Source organism: Microtus oregoni, unplaced genomic scaffold, assembly GCF_018167655.1.
Source record: "Microtus oregoni isolate MIOR12 unplaced genomic scaffold, Mior012 000016F_ref0000370, whole genome shotgun sequence".
NCBI classification, from domain to species: domain Eukaryota; kingdom Metazoa; phylum Chordata; class Mammalia; order Rodentia; family Cricetidae; genus Microtus; species Microtus oregoni.
This window is the reverse complement of record NW_024543075.1, coordinates 14,053,092-14,070,823: the sequence shown is the minus strand read 5'-3', so window position 1 is coordinate 14,070,823 and position 17,732 is coordinate 14,053,092. Positions and strand designations below refer to the sequence as shown.

Below are 17,732 nucleotides of genomic sequence, written 5' to 3'. Positions count from 1 at the left end.
TTTTCTGGTCCTCCTGCCTGCCTGGAATGCTACCAGCTACTGCACCCAGTAACCTAGGGCTTCTTCCTTCACGTTAGGCAAGCAGTCGGCAGGCTGAGTTACATCCCTAGTGCCAAGGGAGGAAAGATTTACGATTACCTGGCTCAGTTTCAGCGGGCTTGCGAGACACTTGCAGGAGCTGGTGGCAGAAGAGTCTGCTCATCTCAGGCTGGCTGAGAAGAGGGTTGAGGTGGGGGGGAGGGGGAAAGGAAAGATCTGGAGAACTGAAGATACAGTCCAGTGGCCTCCTTACATCTCCTGCTACCTCCCAATGATGCCACCGTGTGATGACTTCATCAGTGGGTTTGTCTATTGGTGAAGTCAAAGTCGTTCAGTGATTGGATCCACCACCAGTTAGGGAACAAACCTCCAACACATGATAAGCCTCGAGGGGGACCCTTCATGTCCAACCCACAAAACTCAAGCAACTGCAGCCGATTAACTCTTTTACCTTGACAAGTTTCCTGCATGTTAACACTTTGCCACAGCCCTGGGCTTAGGGGCTCACCAAAGCCCCTTGTACATGGGGCCCTTTTTGGGAGACTTTCGTCTTACGTCGCCTCTGCTCTGCATCATCCACACCGGGTGTAGGGATTCAGTGGTACTGGAGGTTCCCAAACTTTCCTGGCTTATGACAGTCTCCACGTATCTGAACCGTGTGTTCCTCTCCTTCTTCCTAGAAGACAGCTGTGTCACAGTAAATCTTTCATGGCATTCCCAGGCTGAAAGAATACCCAAGAGTTCCATTTGTTGAGCAGTGATGTCCAAACAAATTATTTGTGTCTTTACAGTGTAGCAGTCACAATTTCATAACACCACTTTCCTATGAATGGGATATTTGTCCCTTCTGGTGACTCTTCAGGTAGCCACTTACTTGACCCAGAGTTGGCTGAGGGGGTCTTACTTGGGCGATTGCTAATTAAACTGCTCTATGGGGCATTTTCTTGATTGGTAATCGATATAGAAAGGCCCAGCCCACTGTGGGCAGTACCATTCCTAGGCAAGGGGTTCTGGACTGTGTCAGAAAACTAGTGCCAGTCAGCAGTTTCTCCTTGGGTTCCTGCCCTGATCTCCCTGCGTGATGGATTGTAACTACAAGATGGAATAAATCATTTTCTCCTCTAGTTGCTTTTGGTTTGGTATTTATCGCAACAATAAGAAACCAGATAAGACTAGTGTCCTTTGACCTTGTCGGGACTAGTCAACTGAGTACTCCTCCCACCATGTCCAGTGTTGAGTAAATTTTCTGTGGTCTGTTCCTTTTATCAAAGCGAGTGCCTGCAGCCTCACCTTCTGGGCAAAGGGGGTGATCCAAGGCATGTGATGACACATAGTTTTGAAATTGAACAAGCTGGAACTCGTTTAAAAGGTGTCCACTGGATACCGGCCGTCACCAGGGCTGGGGAGTATCCCGTGGGTTTGCCGTATGCTCTGGGGTACCTTGGACCAGACACTGAGAATCATGGCACCGAGCTCATCTCGGCTTTGTTCTCTCTGACTCTGTTCTTATCTTCAAAGCTTCGGATGTGCTGGTCCTGCCTTCTACCCACGGAGGTACATTACTATCGTGATGTCATCGTCGTCTGTCACCTATCCATCTTCTGTCATCTATCATCTCTATGTCTCCCCCACTGTGTGTGTATACATAATATGTATATTTAGTTTTCTTATATGCATATACTATATATAGTTATATGCAAAACTATATATATGTATATTTATTTAGTTTACTTATATGCACAGAAGAAGCTTCTATCTGTACTGCCCATGTGTAGGCTTCCACCTTGTGAAAATTCCTTAAACAGTATTATAGTGACCATTTACATGACATTTACACCATATTAGCTATGATTATATTCTAGAACCCATTTACCGTGCATGGGAGGATGTGGTAAGTTCCATGAAAAACACCATGCCCTTTACTTAAGGAACATAAGCATTAGATGAGGATCTTGGAACCCATCCCCCACCATGCAGAGGGTCAGATGGCTGAACTTCTTTTCAGTTAGCATTCTGTAATGGGTATGGAAACATCTCCAAATTCTGTGTTTCTCTCCTTCCTCACAGAAGAAAGTTGTTGAGAGTAACTAAACTCCACCTCCCCCAAAGGAAACTAAAGGAAAAACAAGAATGACAAAGGCCAGGCGTGGTGGCGCACACCTTTAATCCTAGCACTCTAGAGGCAGAGGCAGGAGGATCTCTTTGAGTTTGAGACCAGCCTGGTCTACAAATTGAGTTTCAGGACAGCCGGAGCTATGTAGAGAGACCTTGTGTCAAAAACACAAACAAACAAACAAAAAGCGGTTAACACAGATGTAAACCCCAGAACGATGGATTCGACCTTTATGAAGTAGTGTGCCTGGTAGTTTATAAAAGAGAGAGATGGGTCATTTTCTTTCTTGGGATTGAATCCTGGCAGCCATGAGCTCATAAAGCTATCAGAAATTGTTGCCTGTACTTAATGGGCCATTTGTTGTGTTAAAATCAGTAATACTAAATATTTATTAGCCAAGTGGAAAGATTTATCTCTGTAAATCACTGTGATTCATCTTTCCGCTTGCTAATCCTGGTTATTTAGGATTTTGTTTTTAAAAATCAAGGTCCTGTTGTAAGTCATTCGCCTTTTCCTTCCTGAGACTCACTATGTATGTATATTACAGACTTGCTATGTATATTACAGGCTTTTACTGTCAACAACATTTCCGAAGTAGGTTGTCAGTTTCCACCAAATCTCCTGAGATTTTCCGTGGGTAGTGTGTTTTAATCTGTACGTTCCCTTGGGAAGAATTGAAAACGTAGCAACATTGAGTCTCCGAACTGCAAATCTAGTCTCTCTCTGCATTTATTTAGGTCTTATTTAATTTGCTTTGACACTGTTTTGGAGCATTCAGTGGACAGTTCTTGGACAAACCTTTGTTAAATATTTTCCCAAGTATTTTAATTCTTTTGATGTTGTTATGATATTTTAAAGTTTATTTGTCGTGATTTATTTGTGTATATTGGTGTGTTTTCCTATGACACTGAAACTCATTTATCCTGGTAATTCTATTTTTATATTTCTAAGACTTTTCTAGAGGGGCCATCATGTCATGTACAAATGAACGCAATTCTTTTGTTTTCCCTTCCAAGCACCTTGCCTTTTATTTTCCTCCCTTGCCTCATTGTGTGTGGACCACCACTCCAAGGATGGCATCCCTACAATGAACAGGGCATCCCGTTCCAGCTTTCTGCTTTCTGTGTATAGCCATGGAACAGTCAGGAAGGGCCAACCTCAGCCCCACAGACTTCCAGTGTAGAAAGGGTGTGGTGGGGTCACACTCCTCAGGGTGTGCTGGTGAGTGGCTTGGGCCACTCCGTTGGGGTTGAGTGCCCACCTGGGCTGCAGTTGGGGTGAGATGAGGTACTGACTCAAGTGCTGGCTCCTCTCCCACAAAGCTGTGGGGGAGACTGTGTGAGCTGGGGAACAGGCTATCGTCACAGGCTACCCTTCAGACCAGTGCAGGGTGGGCCACTGAGACTGTTGAGCTCCCGACCCATTCAAGTTTTAATCGGTTGCACCTCTACCTCCCTTCTCTGTCCCTGTTGTTTCACTGATGGGAAGTGTCACCACTGCCCAGAGCCTCCTTCTGAACAGCCATTCTCTCCTTAAGCTGTATTCCGTGGCTTCATCGAACACTTCTTGGGCATGGGGTCATACATTCTTATTCTGTGAAACAAACACTGAGCTCTGTGCTCTTCACAAGGTTTTTTTTTTTTTTTTGTTTGTTTGTTTGCTTTTTTTTTGTTTTTTTGTTTTTGTTTTTTCTTCTGACAAAGGACTTAAGCTTAGGGGAGTAGAGTCTTTTTGTTTTTTCTTCTGACAAAGGACTTAAGCTTAGGGGAGTAGAGTCTGGTGATGTGACCAAGGCCAGACAGTCGTGGGTATGATGCCCAGAGCCATCAAACGGAGGGCAGAGCTAGTGTTTGGCATCTTCCCTTCATGTGGGGTCTAGATGCAGCAGTGTTCTGCCCCTCTGCGTTCCCTGGGAGAGCAGGTGCTGGCAGAGCCAACCTGGCTTCACCTATGGGGTGGGGTGTGTGTGTCTGGGTGGACCATTTTACAAGGAGGACAGGGGACTGCAGTGGAGATCAGAGCAGCAGGGCCACCAGGGTGTCTGTAGACAGGAGGAGGCAGCGGCAGCAGCAGAAGTGGCGGCGGCGGCGGCGGCGGCGGCAGCAGCAGCAGCTCCCTTCAGTTAAATGAGAGAGGGATGGGCCCCTAACCATGCTGCTTTACATGTAAAGATGCTCTGAAGCTGCAGGTGCAGAAGCCACTCTTCTTGGCTTGACGTTTTGTCCGTCTTTGAGCAATTGTGGGTACTCCTGTGTTAAGTCGCGTCCATTTAGTTTCTATGTGGATGTCTACCAAATGACAGCAGTGGAAGTCGGCAGCTGGCGTGTCACTGTCTATCCTCTCTCCTCTCTCTGCTTCTTCTGCCTCATCTACTGAGTGGGAGAGCCCTGTATCCATTCCCAGAGCCACCTGCTCTTTGTCTTGATGCCCCTGTCAGGCTGAATGTTCCATTCGGGGTTTGAACTCTAAGGAGCAAACCACGCACACACCTCATCCTAGCGGCAATTGCCCCATTCTACTGGTGAGAAAATGGGAGTTACCGTGCGGACCTAGGATGGGTCTCTGGCTTTCGTGCCCCTCGGTCTGGTCCTTCTTGTAGCTATTCCGGTGGACAGACCTGGGAGCCACTTTCCCTGCTTTGCATCAGCAAGGCACCTGCCCATTTGAGCCTGAAGAAGGATCCCATATTTATGTTCATACTTCTGTGGGCAGATCTTCTTCCGCCCTAACACGGCACATCAGAAAGGCGAGGCGAGTTAGTTATCCTTCAAGGCAGGCGTCTCACAGCTGTGCTTCTGGTGCTTGCAGAATACCACGTGCCCTCTGGTTGCTGGCCAGCTGGAGTTAAACCTCCACTTGGTCCTTGCCCAGGGAGCTGGTCCCAGGAAGCCCAGATGCACTTGTTTACAGCTGTGTCTCCGTGATGGCTGCCAGACTCTGTGCAGAAGGAACGCGAATCTTCTACTCCCACAGTTCCATCTTTTATTTGGGTGTTCAGGGGACACACCGATCACAGCTATCTAGATTCCAGGGAGAGGAGCTGCAGTGGTTTAAATAAGATCCCCACCCACCCACCGGCTCCGGTGTTTCAGCCATTGCTTCCCAGTTGGTGGCACTGCTTAGGAAGGTCTTGGTGGCATAGCCTTGCTGGAGGAAGTACATCACTGGGGGGTGGGCTTTGAGATGAATAGCCTCTCATCACTCAGTTTTCTCTCTCTGTGCTTGTGGTTGAGGATGTGAGCTCCGGGTTTTCTGTTCCTGCCATTCCCCCACCATGATGGCTCTTACCTCCTGGGGATGTAAGCCCAGTAAACTCTTCCTCCTATAAGTTGCCATGGTGCCCTCATTACAGCAACAGAAAGTGACTCATGCAGAAGCAGATCAGTGTATGTCATTGTGGAAGTGGAAAAGCTGTAGATTTGTTGAAACTATGGAGTGGGGGGGGGCAGCTTCCCAGATTTCCCTGTAGTTTATGTTCGTTATTAAGACCATTTAGTATTCATGGAGGAATCCTTGCCTCAGTTTCCCCAAATATAATATGGTAATGATACTTATTTTGAAGTCTGTAAGAAAGTAGAAAGTGAAAAGGCTTTGAAAGCAGGCGTATTAAGATGTTGCTGTCATGAAATCTGTCAAGTTAGTTAATCTCCCTGGAAGCTGTAGTCCTTTTCTTGAACCTGTGAACATCACACCATGGGAAGGGAGATCAAATTTCTTGGCTGTATCAAGCAACTTAGGGAGGGGAACCAGGCTGAGGGGGAACAAGAGAGGACTGGAGGACTCCATGTTTATGGAGGTACCCTTCCAGTATGGGAAGTTAGTCCCCGTATGTCCCTTTGCCCAGTTATGTCTGGTTGGAGCACTGTGGATCTTAGTGGAACAGGAATAATCTACAGATGCCCTGGAACGGGGGGACCCTGGGGACATGCAGCTGTGGTGGGTCACAAGAGGACTGGAAAGGTCCCAGTTCTTAGCCTAGGGGATGATTGTTTCCCTTCCACAGAGGGGTATATGTGTGTGTGATGTGATGTGTACACTGTGCATATGTTCATGTGTATGATTATACAAATGTGTATGTGTGTATGATTATGCATGTATATGTATGTGTGCCTATGCTCATGCTCCGTACGCGTGAGTGTAGGCATCTGTGTGGAAGCACATGCATGTGCATGAGTTCGTGTGCCTGAGTATGCATGTATGTATGTGTGTGTTGATCCTTTCATGCATTTTGTCTCCCTCTAAGCCACATCGTGTTCCAGGCCCGAGCACAGGCCCAGTATCGCTAAACTACCTCGTCTTTGCTTTTGTTCCCAGGGCAGGAAGATCCCAACAGTTTGCGGCATAAATACAACTTTATTGCTGACGTGGTGGAGAAGATCGCGCCTGCTGTGGTTCACATTGAACTGTATCGCAAGTAAAGAGTGCCTCCCCTTTCCTGTAACATCTGGAGCTGTCACTAAGTAGTGACAGAGCTATTTTTGACACACATTAAAGTGTTAGGAATGTCGCTGGGTAGATTCCTATAGTATGATGGAGTTCTCTGCCTTAGGAAATTTTTCCTACTTAAATCTATAATCTTGGCCCTTCTTTTATTAACTTCTAGCTCTGAAGAGATTCCCAGGGAATATTTTCTAAGTGGAATTTTTGATTCATTCCAAAAAGTAGCCTAATGTTATTTTTAAACCGTTTAAACACTTGCTAGATGTGCGTGGGTTGCTCCTGCAAAGTCATTTCCTGGTTTGTGTGAGTGTTTAGAGGTGTTCAGCCTTCACTAATGTCTGTTTCAGGCTTCCATTTTCAAAGAGGGAGGTGCCAGTGGCTAGTGGGTCTGGATTTATCGTGTCTGAGGATGGACTGATCGTGACAAACGCTCACGTGGTGACCAACAAAAACCGGGTCAAGGTTGAGCTGAAGAACGGAGCTACCTATGAAGCTAAGATCAAGGACGTAGATGAAAAGGCAGACATCGCCCTTATCAAAATCGACCATCAGGTGAGAAGCTCCTGAGGCCTGAGCGCCTCCCCAGCCCACAGAGCCCAGCTCTCAGATGCCAGACCTGGAGAGGGTGAGGACACCAGAGCTGTCTGGTAACCGTGGAGCACCCAGCCACAGCGCAGAAGCTATAGGGCCAGGCAGCAGGAGAGAAGGGGCTCAGGAAGCTCCTGGAAGAAGCTGGCTCTCAGATCGGAGGTTTTTAATTGAATTAAATTAGTTTCTTAATCGTTTTCTTTTTTTTTTTTGAGGTGGGATTTCTCCTGAGTGCTGGGATTAAAGTGAAGCCCCACCACCTGTCACATAGTAGAGTTTTTAAAAGTAGCATTTTTTTCTTCATAAAACCAGACTCTAAGGAAGTTAATGGGTAACTGGTGAGAAGAGAGACTCTGTCCCCGATGTTGAGGCATCTGTGTCAGAGATGTTGGTCTCCACATGCATAACTGGGGGTGTCCTGGGTTCTCAGTGTGAATGGAATGGATTGAAAACTTTTTTTTAAAAATGACTTTTAACCATGTGTTGTGTTTGTATGTGAGTATGTAATTAGAGAAGCTGGGTACCCTGGAACTGAAGTTACGGGGTTACCTGACTCTGGGTTTCTGCAAAAGCAGTGTGCTCATCATCTCTCTAGCTCCTTGCTAAACTTTCTGTGCTCAAGGTTTTGGGAACCTAAGACAAAATTAACATCTCTTCCTTGAGTCTCTTAGAATCTTTAATGTGCTGATGTGCACATAACCCCTTGCAAAAGGGCTAGAGTGCAATATCTGCCCAAATTATTGTTTTCTACGAGCCCTTAACTTTGAGGCGGGTCCAGGGTGTAAAACTAAGATGTAGCGAGATTGAGCTCACTTTGTGAAATGCGTGTGTGAAATTGCCTTGGGTGTCGGGATGTTTATAGCTCAGATTCTTTCTAGTCCTACTTGAATTAATTTTTTTATTTAATTAATTTATTTTTCGAGCCGGGCAGTGGTGTCACATGCCTTTAATCTTAGCACTTGGGAGGCAGAGGCAGGTGGATCGCTATGAGTTTGAGGCCAGCCTGGTCTACAAGAGCTAGTTCCAGGACAGGCTCCAAAACTACAGAGAAACCCTGTCTTGAAAAACAAACAAACAAAAACCTAATTTATTTTTCGTGTGATTTTTTTGAGATAGGGTTTCTTTGTGTAGCCTTGACTGTCCTAGACTCACTTTGTAGATCAGGCTAGCCTCAAACTCACAGAGATTCACCTGCCTCAGCTTTCTGAGTGCTGGGATTAAAGACATGTGCCACCACACTTGGCAATTTTTTTTTTATAAAAGGAAAGGAAAAAGATTTTTTTTAAAAAAATATTTGATACCCTGTTTGCAGTTATTTTTGCTCAGTAAAGTCTCATGTAGCCCAGGTTGCCTCCAAACACCTTTGATAACTTGTAGGTGGCTTTGAACCTTTGACTTCCCTGCCTCTCCCTTCCATCTGTGAGGATTATGGGCATGCACGACCATGCCAGGCTTACACAGTATTGTGAATCAAGCCAGACCTTTGTGAGAGCTAGACAAGCACTCTGTCAACTGAGCCACATCTCCCACCCTTGTTTAGCAAAGTCTTTTTTTATTTTTTTTTTTAAATTTATTTATTTATTAAGGATTTCTGCCTCCTCCCCGCCACCGCCTCCCATTTCCCTCCCCCTCCCCCGATCAAGTCCCTCTCCCTCATCAGCTTGAAGAGCAATCAGGGTTCCCTGACCTGTGGGAAGTCCAAGGACCGCCCACTTCCATCCAGGTTTAGTAAGGTGAGCATCCAAACTGCCTAGGCTCCCCCAAAGCCAGTACGTGCAGTAGGATTAAAAACCCATTGCCATTGTTCTTGAGTTCTCAGTAGTCCTCATTGTCCGCTATGTTCAGCAAGTCTAGTTTTATCTCATGCTTTTTCAGACCCAGGCCAGCTGGCCTTGGTGAATTCCCGATAGAACATCCCCATTGTCTCAGTGTGTGGGTGCACCCCTCGCAGTCCTGAGTTCCTTGCTCGTGCTCCCTCTCCTTCTGCTCCTGATTTGGACCTTGAGATTTCTGTCCGGTGCTCCAATGTGGGTCTCTGTCTCTGTCTCCTTTCATCGCCTGATGAAGGTTAATATTCAGGAGGATGCCTATATGTTTTTCTTTGGGTTCACCTTCTTATTTAGCTTCTCTAGGATCGCGAATTATAAGCTCAATGTCCTTTATTTATGGCTAGAAACCAAATATGAGTGAGTACATCCCATGTTCCTCTTTTTGTGTCTGGCTTACCTCACTCAGGATAGTGTTTTCTATTTCCATCCATTTGTACGCAAAATTCAAGAAGTCCTTGTTTTTTACTGCTGAGTAATACTCTAATATGTATATATTCCATTGCTTCATCCATTCTTCCATTGAAGGGCATCTAGGTTGTTTCCAGGTTCTGGCTATTACAAACAATGCTGCTATGAACATAGTTGAGCATATACTTTTGTTGTATGATAGGGCCTCTCTTGGGTATATTCCCAAGAGTGGTATTGCTGGGTCCAGGGGTAGGTTGATCCCGAATTTCCTGAGAAACCGCCACACTGCTTTCCAGAGTGGTTGCACAAGTTTGCATTCCCACCAGCAATGGATGAATGTACCCCTTTCTCCACAACCTCTCCAGCAAAGGCTATCATTGGTGTTTTTTATTTTAGCCATTCTGACAGGTGTAAGATGGTATCTTAAAGTTGTCTTGATTTTCATTTCCCTGATCGCTAAGGAAGTTGAGCATGACCTTAAGTGTCTTTTGGCCATTTGAAGTTCTTCTGTTGAGAATTCTCTTTTCAGCTCAGTGCCCCATTTTATAATTGGGTTGATTAGCCTTTTGCGGTCTAGTTTCTTGAGTTCTTTATATATTTTGGAGATCAGACCTTTGTCAGTTGCGGGGTTGGTGAAGATCTTCTCCCAGTCAGTGGGTTGCCTTTTTGTCTTAGTGACAGTGTCCTGTGCTTTAGAGAAGCTTCTCAGTCTCAGGAGGTCCCATTTATTCAATGAGGCCCTTAATGTCTGTGCTGTTGTTTAGCAAAGTCTTCAGCCCTGAAACTAAATCCAGGTCTTACTGGATGGCCAGCAAAGATTCCCACTCCCTCTCATGCAGACCACACGATGATGTGACCTTTGTTTCTCCTTTCTTCCTGTCCCCAGAAATTTCTTCAGATAGAAGGTAGGAGGGTCAGTGGGAATTTTGTGATTGGTGCAGTAAAAGACACCCGTCTAGGAGCTAATGAAGTGTAGCGTCTTTTTGTGAAGCTCTTACTCTCACCTGACTGTTAAGTAGGATGTCAGTTAGGTGAAGTCCTACTGTGCGCTCTGGACTATTGGATAGAGGTGGCTCAATGTACTGTTGGGGCAGTAGGATGCTGGGTTCTTTTATCCTTTTAAAAATAGTATCCGGCATTCTTCCGGAAAAACCACAGGACCAAACATTCACTCTCTACCCTGTCTATTCCCTTACCTTCTCAGAGGCTGAGTGGTGAAGACAAGACTGAAGGCTGTAGCCCATACGGGCTCTGTGCCCGTGCGGGTGACCGACTTTAGTGAGGTCACAGTGGTGTGTTATTTCTGCCAGGTTACTGTGGAATTTCTATCAACAGTTCATCTTTCTAACTGTGTTTGTTGGCACCAAGCTAATTGGGCCAGGCGCTGCCCTTCACATCCAATGATTCTCTAATACACAGGGTAGCTGTGTTATTCCTATTTTATAAAGGAAGTACAAACTTTCCGGGAACGCACCTGTACCTTATCACCCCCGCCTCCTCGGAGCCAGTGGGCAGACGTTCAAGTACCCAACTCTGCAGCCATAGCCACAGGGACAGAGCCTGGCCTTTACATGGGATGGGACAGCACGACCTTAAATAGGTTGGCACATTTCCCATTTAGGAATGCTGCTGGTGAAGCTTCTAGAATGTGGTGGTGGCACCAGAGGAGGCTGGCCAGAATAGCACAGCCGGCGGCCACATGTAGACCCTTCAGACCCACTGAGTTCACGGAAGACAGCCAGCATTGGGTGGCCTCCTGGCCGTCTGCAGGCGGGACCCGGCCTGCGTGGTGTGTGAGCTGTCTCCTCATGTCATTTCATGTTCGGAATGCGTGGGTGCATGCCATGTGACTTCTTCCAGCCTGGGGATATTCTTTTCTGATTCTGAGCCAACAAGGAGACAGGAGCCTCGTGTCACCTCTGGCATGTCCAGGCAGAATGTGAGAGCACTCAACAGAGGAGCTGTGTGAAGGCTTTCAGGGTGTCCCTAGGAGTCTAGCCCTTGAGCCAGAAGCCTGATGTTGACATGTGCTGCCCCCCTACCCCCACCGAATATTTGGAAATGTAAAATGGAACTGACGTAGCTTTTGAAAATGGAATTGGAAATGAAAGGCAGACGCCCACATCAAAGCCTGATTCCTGCCGACTACCTCACCCCACCCCATTTCTGTTTGTCTGTTCTGATGAGAGTTATTTCTGGGGAGAGTCTAGCCTGGCTTGTAACAAAGCTTGGTTGGGAAGGAACTGGCCACCCAGGTGAACCGAGTTCCGGCAGAATTTACTCCTTGTGTGCGATGCGTTGTGATCAAGGCGTGGTAGGCAGTGGATGGGAGCGGAGCTGGCTTGGTACCATGTCCTCTTAGGCAACAACAAAGAAACAGGTCAGGGAAGGGGGGAGAAGACAGACTAGGATAGTGGGTGAGGTGGTGCACACCTCCAGTTCCAGCACTTGAGGAGGGGGATGGAAGGCAAGAAGATCTGGGTTTAAGAACAGCCTTCGTTAAGCATCAAGTTCGAGGTCAAGCCTGGGCTTCAGGCAGGAAAGTCACCCCCCAGGGTGCTTTGTCACGTGAGGATATGACTGGGCCTCCCCAGAGCCATTGAAGAGCAGCCCAGTGAAGCTGGTGTTGGGCCATGCACCACATGCACGAGCCTAGTGACTAATTCAAGGGCTGGTCATCTGGGCCGGGTTTCTTATCAGCATCATGAGTTTGCTTGAAGGGGTTCTCTGTGACTCACGCTGGAATTGTCCGCTTTGAACATGCGTTTCACGAAATGGAAGGTGCAATGGACATTTCAAGACAGGGTTTCTCTGTAGCTTTGGAGCCTGTCCTGAAACTAGCTCTTGTAGACCAGGCTGGCCTCGAACTCACAGAGATCTGCCTGCCTCTGCCTCCCAAGTGCTGGGATTAAAGGCGTGCGCCACCAATGCCTGGCTGCATCTCCCTTTTTTGTCAGAGAGCACGAGCCATTCTGTCTTTCGGCTGCAGATCGGCTCCTCCACCTTTGGAGAGCCTGGGAGTGACTGTGAGCCGCGGAGCCTCAACCCCCACGGCCCAAGTAGGGTGAGCACATGCTGCTCCATCGAACTGCTAACTGTTGTCGCATGCTGCTCACAGGAAGGACAGCGCTACAGTGTAGGCCCTGCCTGAGCTCCTTCACTTCCTCCCTCTCAAAGTGCGCCTCCCATCTCTAAGGGCTTGAAGCTGCTTGGCTTGCAGTTGCCAGAGAGGTTTCTGGGCTTGTGACCAAAAGACTCTTTTGTTTCTCTCTGCTGAGCCGACATAATGTGCATTTGCTCTGCTTGCTACATTTTGAGACCCTAAAGGACTTCGTGGGAAAGGCTCACAAGGGAAGCCCTTTGTGGGCGGGGCTACTGATCCGCCCCTTGGAAGAGAGAGGGTGACCCCTGTGACTCTTCCCTTGAGCCTCATGGGATGCTCCTGTCCCAGAGCTGAAACTAGGGGTCCTCAATGGGATCCGTGTTGGTCTGGAGGTGGGGGGTGGGGATCGCCCATGTAAACATTTTAATGGGAAGCAGCTTTGAGGGCAAACTAGTTCAGCTTGGGATACAAACTACTTCCAAATGTGTTTAACACGAGCCACTGGCCGTGTGTACAGAATATTTTTAACTTTTATCCAAAGTCAGTTTTGGGTTGTTGTTTTGTTGTTGTTGTCGTCGTTTTGTCTTTTTTTTCCTGAGCAGTTCAAGAGGAGGGCGGAGCCATAAGAGATAGGGAGAGACATAAAAAGTGAACCAATCGGGTGTCTTTAGGCTGGAGCCGGGGCATGGGCAGAAACACGGGCAAGTGTTAAGGTAGGAGGGAAAGTGCCTTTTGTCACACAGCTGTTTTTCCAGCTGTGCTCATTTCTTTGGATGCTGTCCTGCCCATCCCACGCAAACCCTCTATATCCGGAACTCCTTCCTGGGGTCACCTGACTTGATCTGGCTCCCCTTCCTCATCCTCCTGCTGCCCCTCACCACCTCCTCAGGTCCCCTGGGGCTTGGAGCATTTTCTCTTTCTCAGGCCTTCCCTTCAGTATTTCTGTCCTTCAGTGTTGGATCACATCCTGCTTTAGACCCCAGGGATACCCCTTGTCTGACTCACTGCACGGAGTCGTTCCCCACATCCGAGTCCCCTCAGCATCCCCCATCATGGGAGGGACAAGACTCAAGACTCCATACATTCTGTATTTGCTGTCCTTCCTCATTTAAATAGAAATTGGATGCTATTTATAGTTTAATTTTCCATCTTTTTTGGGGGTGTGTGTGCTTAATATATTGCTCAGAATAGCCTCAAACTGCTGGGCCCAAGTGATCTCCTGTTTCAGCATCCCAAATACCTAAGATTCAGGCATGGAACCCTGTGCCTAGTTCCACTCGGTTTTGATTTCTCTGTCTCTGCACAGTGCTGGGATCACAGGTGTGCCGCGCTCTGCCCGGCTGTCTTGTAGGTTCGGAGGCTTGAACTTGAGTCCTCACGCTTGCTCAGTGAGCACTTTACTGATGGAACCATCTCCTCAGCTCTTCGTTTCCAGACTCAGCTTTCTCCTGCTTGAGCATGAGGAACACATTTCCTTTGGCCTTCAGGTCAGGTCACGGGTGTTGGACAGCTCTGCTGGCTAGTTTTGTGTCAACACACAAGCTAGTGTTATCTGGAAGGAGGGAATCTTAATTGAGAAAATGCCTCCACAAGATCCAGCTGTAAGGCATTTTCTTAATTAGGGACTGATCCCCAGCCCATTGTGGGTGAGGCCATCCCTGGGCTGGTGGTCCTGGGTTCTGTAAGAAAACAGGCTGAGCAAGCGGGGGGCTGGGGGGGGGTGTGAGTTAGTGAGCAGCACCCTTCCATGGCCTCTGCATCAGCTCCTGCCTCCAGCTCCTGCCTCCAGGATCCTGCCATTTTGAGTTCCCATCCTGACTTCCTTTGATGAGGAACAGCAATATGGAAGTGTAAGCCAAATAATCCTTTTCCTCCCCAACTTGCTTTTTGTCATGGTGTTCCATCACAGCAATAGTCACCTTAACTAAGACAACAGCATCTGCTCAGAGAAAAACCAGGTCTGCAACTCCCAAGTGTGATGGATTAGGAGAGACGCCACAGGCTAGTACCTAGCTCTTCTGAACCAGTTTCAGATGAGGAGGACTGTGCGGCAGGCCGACTGCACACTCTTGTCTCCGCCTTCTGGTTTTGGAGTTTGGCCGGATATAGCCCGCGCCAGGGCTACACTGAGCCTGTGGTCTTGGTACCTCAGAGTGCTGATGAGGCAATGACGCTTCCTGTGGGTTCTTTTCCCTGACGCCAACCACCAGGTAAATATTTGGACACAGCATTTATCCAGGCTTGAGGTGGTTTTCTTCCTCCCCCGCCAAGGCCTACAAGGGTGCCCAGCCACCTTTGGCCCACCAGTCCCACAGACCTGTTTGAAGTGGCTGAGGCTTAGCCTCTGGGTACTGGTTGGTGTTGTTTGCTGAGGGTCCTCTTACTGCTGAGCCTGCTGACAGGGCCTGAAGGCTAAGGCTTGATCATGGAGTTCAGAGCAGGGTCACTGGAGGCTGGGGCGTTCATATCTAAACCTCTCATAATTTGGCCCTGTGCGTGGAGAGTCGGCCACTGGTGATGCGAGTGAGGAAGGCCCAGGCAGTCTCTGGGGATGAGGCAGGAGCCAGGGAGGCGGAGCGGCTTGGAGCTGGGTGTGACTCACATGGGTTCTCCTCAGGCCACCTGATTGTCTGAGGATGCTGACTAAGCCCCTGGGCTCTTCCCAGAGCGAATCAGATAACCAAAGGCCATGCATCCTCTGGATGCTCTCCCTCTTCCCATAAAGTAAACCGGAGCCTGGCGTAGACACACACCGCCCCGGAACCTTCCTCTCTGTCTTTTGTGTTTTTTCCATTTTGGAGGCTTTTCTGTGCCTCCTCTTGCTGCTCTTTTCTGTGGACTTCTCTCCCAAAACTAGGAGGACTTCCACTGCAGTTGCCAAAGATGCCACAGAGCCTGTTGCTATGGCAGGGCTCCCATTACTGGATCGGTATTTACCTTTTTTTAGAGAGGAGAGCATCAATATTTCATGTGAAAAGAAGTATAGACGGGACGCGGAGGGTGGCTTTTGTTCTGCAGTGCCAGCTCTGTCCAAAAGCAAATGGCGGCATGGCTCCTTACTGTTTCTGACTGTAGTTCATTTTGGCATGTGAAAATATTTCACTTCCCCAAACTCAGAAACGGGGCCTTTTGTGTTCTTTGGCCCCGTTTCAAGAACTTCGTTGATGGTTGAGGAAACTCTCTGGCTCCATTTTTCTCTTAATATGGCAATGCCTTTTTTCACTTTGGCACTCTTTGCAAGGAATTAGAGAGAGACGATTGTGGTTCAGGCAAAACAAGTCTCAGCTCATTGGGAATGTCTCCTGACCATCCCACCTAGGAGAGATGTTAAGGGGGTGTCTATCTGATTGCTCTGAGCATGACCGTGTGCTAGAGTCTAGACTGGCCCACCTGTAGCCTCTAGTCCGTATCTGACCTTCCATCTGTTTTTGTAAATAAAGTTTTATCAGAACACAGCCATGCCTGTTCATGGGTATAGAGTCTATTGCTGATTTCATTCTGTACTGAAGGAGTTGCCTGCTTGGCCTGGAGACCACAGGGGAAGGGGAGCCAGACATATTTGCTTCCCAGTTCTTCCCAGTGAGACTTAGTGGTAGATAGAATACTCATTCTGAGGTAACAGGAAGTATTTGGGAAGAGGGTGCTTATAAGCACCAAGCGAGGTGAGGCCACAAGGGACCAGAAATAGAGACAGCTAAGCTGACTTCCGCTGTCTTTCTTTCGGGAGGAGTTTGCCTCTGTCAAAATGAGGCTTTGGTTTTGCCAGACCAAGTAGAGAGGAGCATTAGGTCTTGCCATTTCTCTGTGGTTTTGGTGGAAAGGAATTTATTAGAATTACAAGCTATTTTACAAGTTATTACCCAACTCCAAGCAACTCTGGGTCCCCTTTTCATTTGCTGGTGTCCGTATGTGCTTATTGCACACCTGCCTTGGCCAAATACTGTTAGGTTTGCACACTGTGGCAATAGTGGGCACAAGCCGCGGAGCTGAGATTAGTGTGGGAGTCAGGAGCGGGATGGTTGGCAGTGAAGGAGACAAAGGAAAGAAGGGCAAGAACCTCCTGGGGGCTGGAAGGCCCATCCATAGATGGTGTGTGTTGGGGGAACTTATCTGCAGAAGGGACAGGCCAGCTGAGGTGGGTTGCCTTGAGCCAGCCGTGGGGCCGGGTGGGAAAGGGCTGAAGCTGCTCAGTTCTCCTCTTCCGCCCGGTCTCGAGGTCCTGGATCTTGATCTGTGTGTCAACAGTCATTTTCTCGTGAGCTTACGATAACTTCTAGAACACAAGGCCGAGGTGTCTCGTTAGCTGTTATCTCTGTATTGTCTGTGATTCTTACTGGCCTTGGCTGGTTGGCTCTGCTGTTCCTCTTCTGGGAACCTCAAGGCCGTCTATGCAGTCAGTTTCCTGAGAGATTCAAAAAGAGTTCCTGATTATCTGGTTATAGGACACAGTTTCCCCTAACCGGTTTCGAAACCCTCCAGACCTCTCCTATGGCAAGGGAAAGCTAAAACCTTGTGGTGGATTGAGGACTCATTGTTCTAAGTGAACAATCTAATTAGTTCTAACACACCGATCGAGAAGATGCTTGTTAAACAGAGCACTGAAATCTCATAGCAAGAACACTTTATAAATGATTGGAAACCAAGACATTTCAAGACAGTTACCTTGGCCAGAATGCTAGGCCCAGCTAATATTAGTACCTTCCCTCACCCCAAGATCCAAGTGGATCTTTTAAGGTCATTTATTGATTTTTTTTCCCTAAATATTTATCGTGCATCCGCCATGACCCGACACTGCAGCTGCCACCATGATGAGGTCAGTGGTCAAAGGAGCTGATGCACAGAGAAGACTTGAGCAGCATCCGGTTTCTTCTGCTTTGGGTACCACAGAACATAAAGCCTCTGGCTGCTGGCTCCCATATAGAGCTGTTGACATTTTGTGGTCCAAACCAGAGCAGGAGGATATTTGAAGCAGCAAACATTTCTTGATGTATCTTACAGGAGACTAAATATTATGGTGGTGTTCATAAACAGCGAAGAGGAAGGAGCTTGCACTTTCGCTGTTTACATTCTTCTGCATCCTGTGTTCGCTTTCTCCTCCTGCCTCCCTCCATCGCTCTCACTTCTTCCATCTCCTTTCCAACCAACTCCTCATGTGTCCTACATCCCTAGACACCATGTCCAATGGGGAAATGGATGCTGGTGACATCAGTCT

The 17,732-nt window shown here is 47.8% G+C and overlaps 1 protein-coding gene across 1 annotated transcript in view; it reads left to right on the top strand.

Annotated features, from left to right (window-relative positions):
• Positions 1-17,732, top strand: part of Htra1 (HtrA serine peptidase 1) — a 51,135-nt gene that overhangs the window by 18,895 nt on the left and 14,508 nt on the right. The window contains exons 2-3 of the mRNA XM_041667122.1: positions 6,467-6,566; positions 6,940-7,144. Of these exons, the coding sequence (XP_041523056.1) occupies positions 6,467-6,566; positions 6,940-7,144 (305 nt within the window). The remainder of the gene's footprint in view (positions 1-6,466; positions 6,567-6,939; positions 7,145-17,732) is intronic.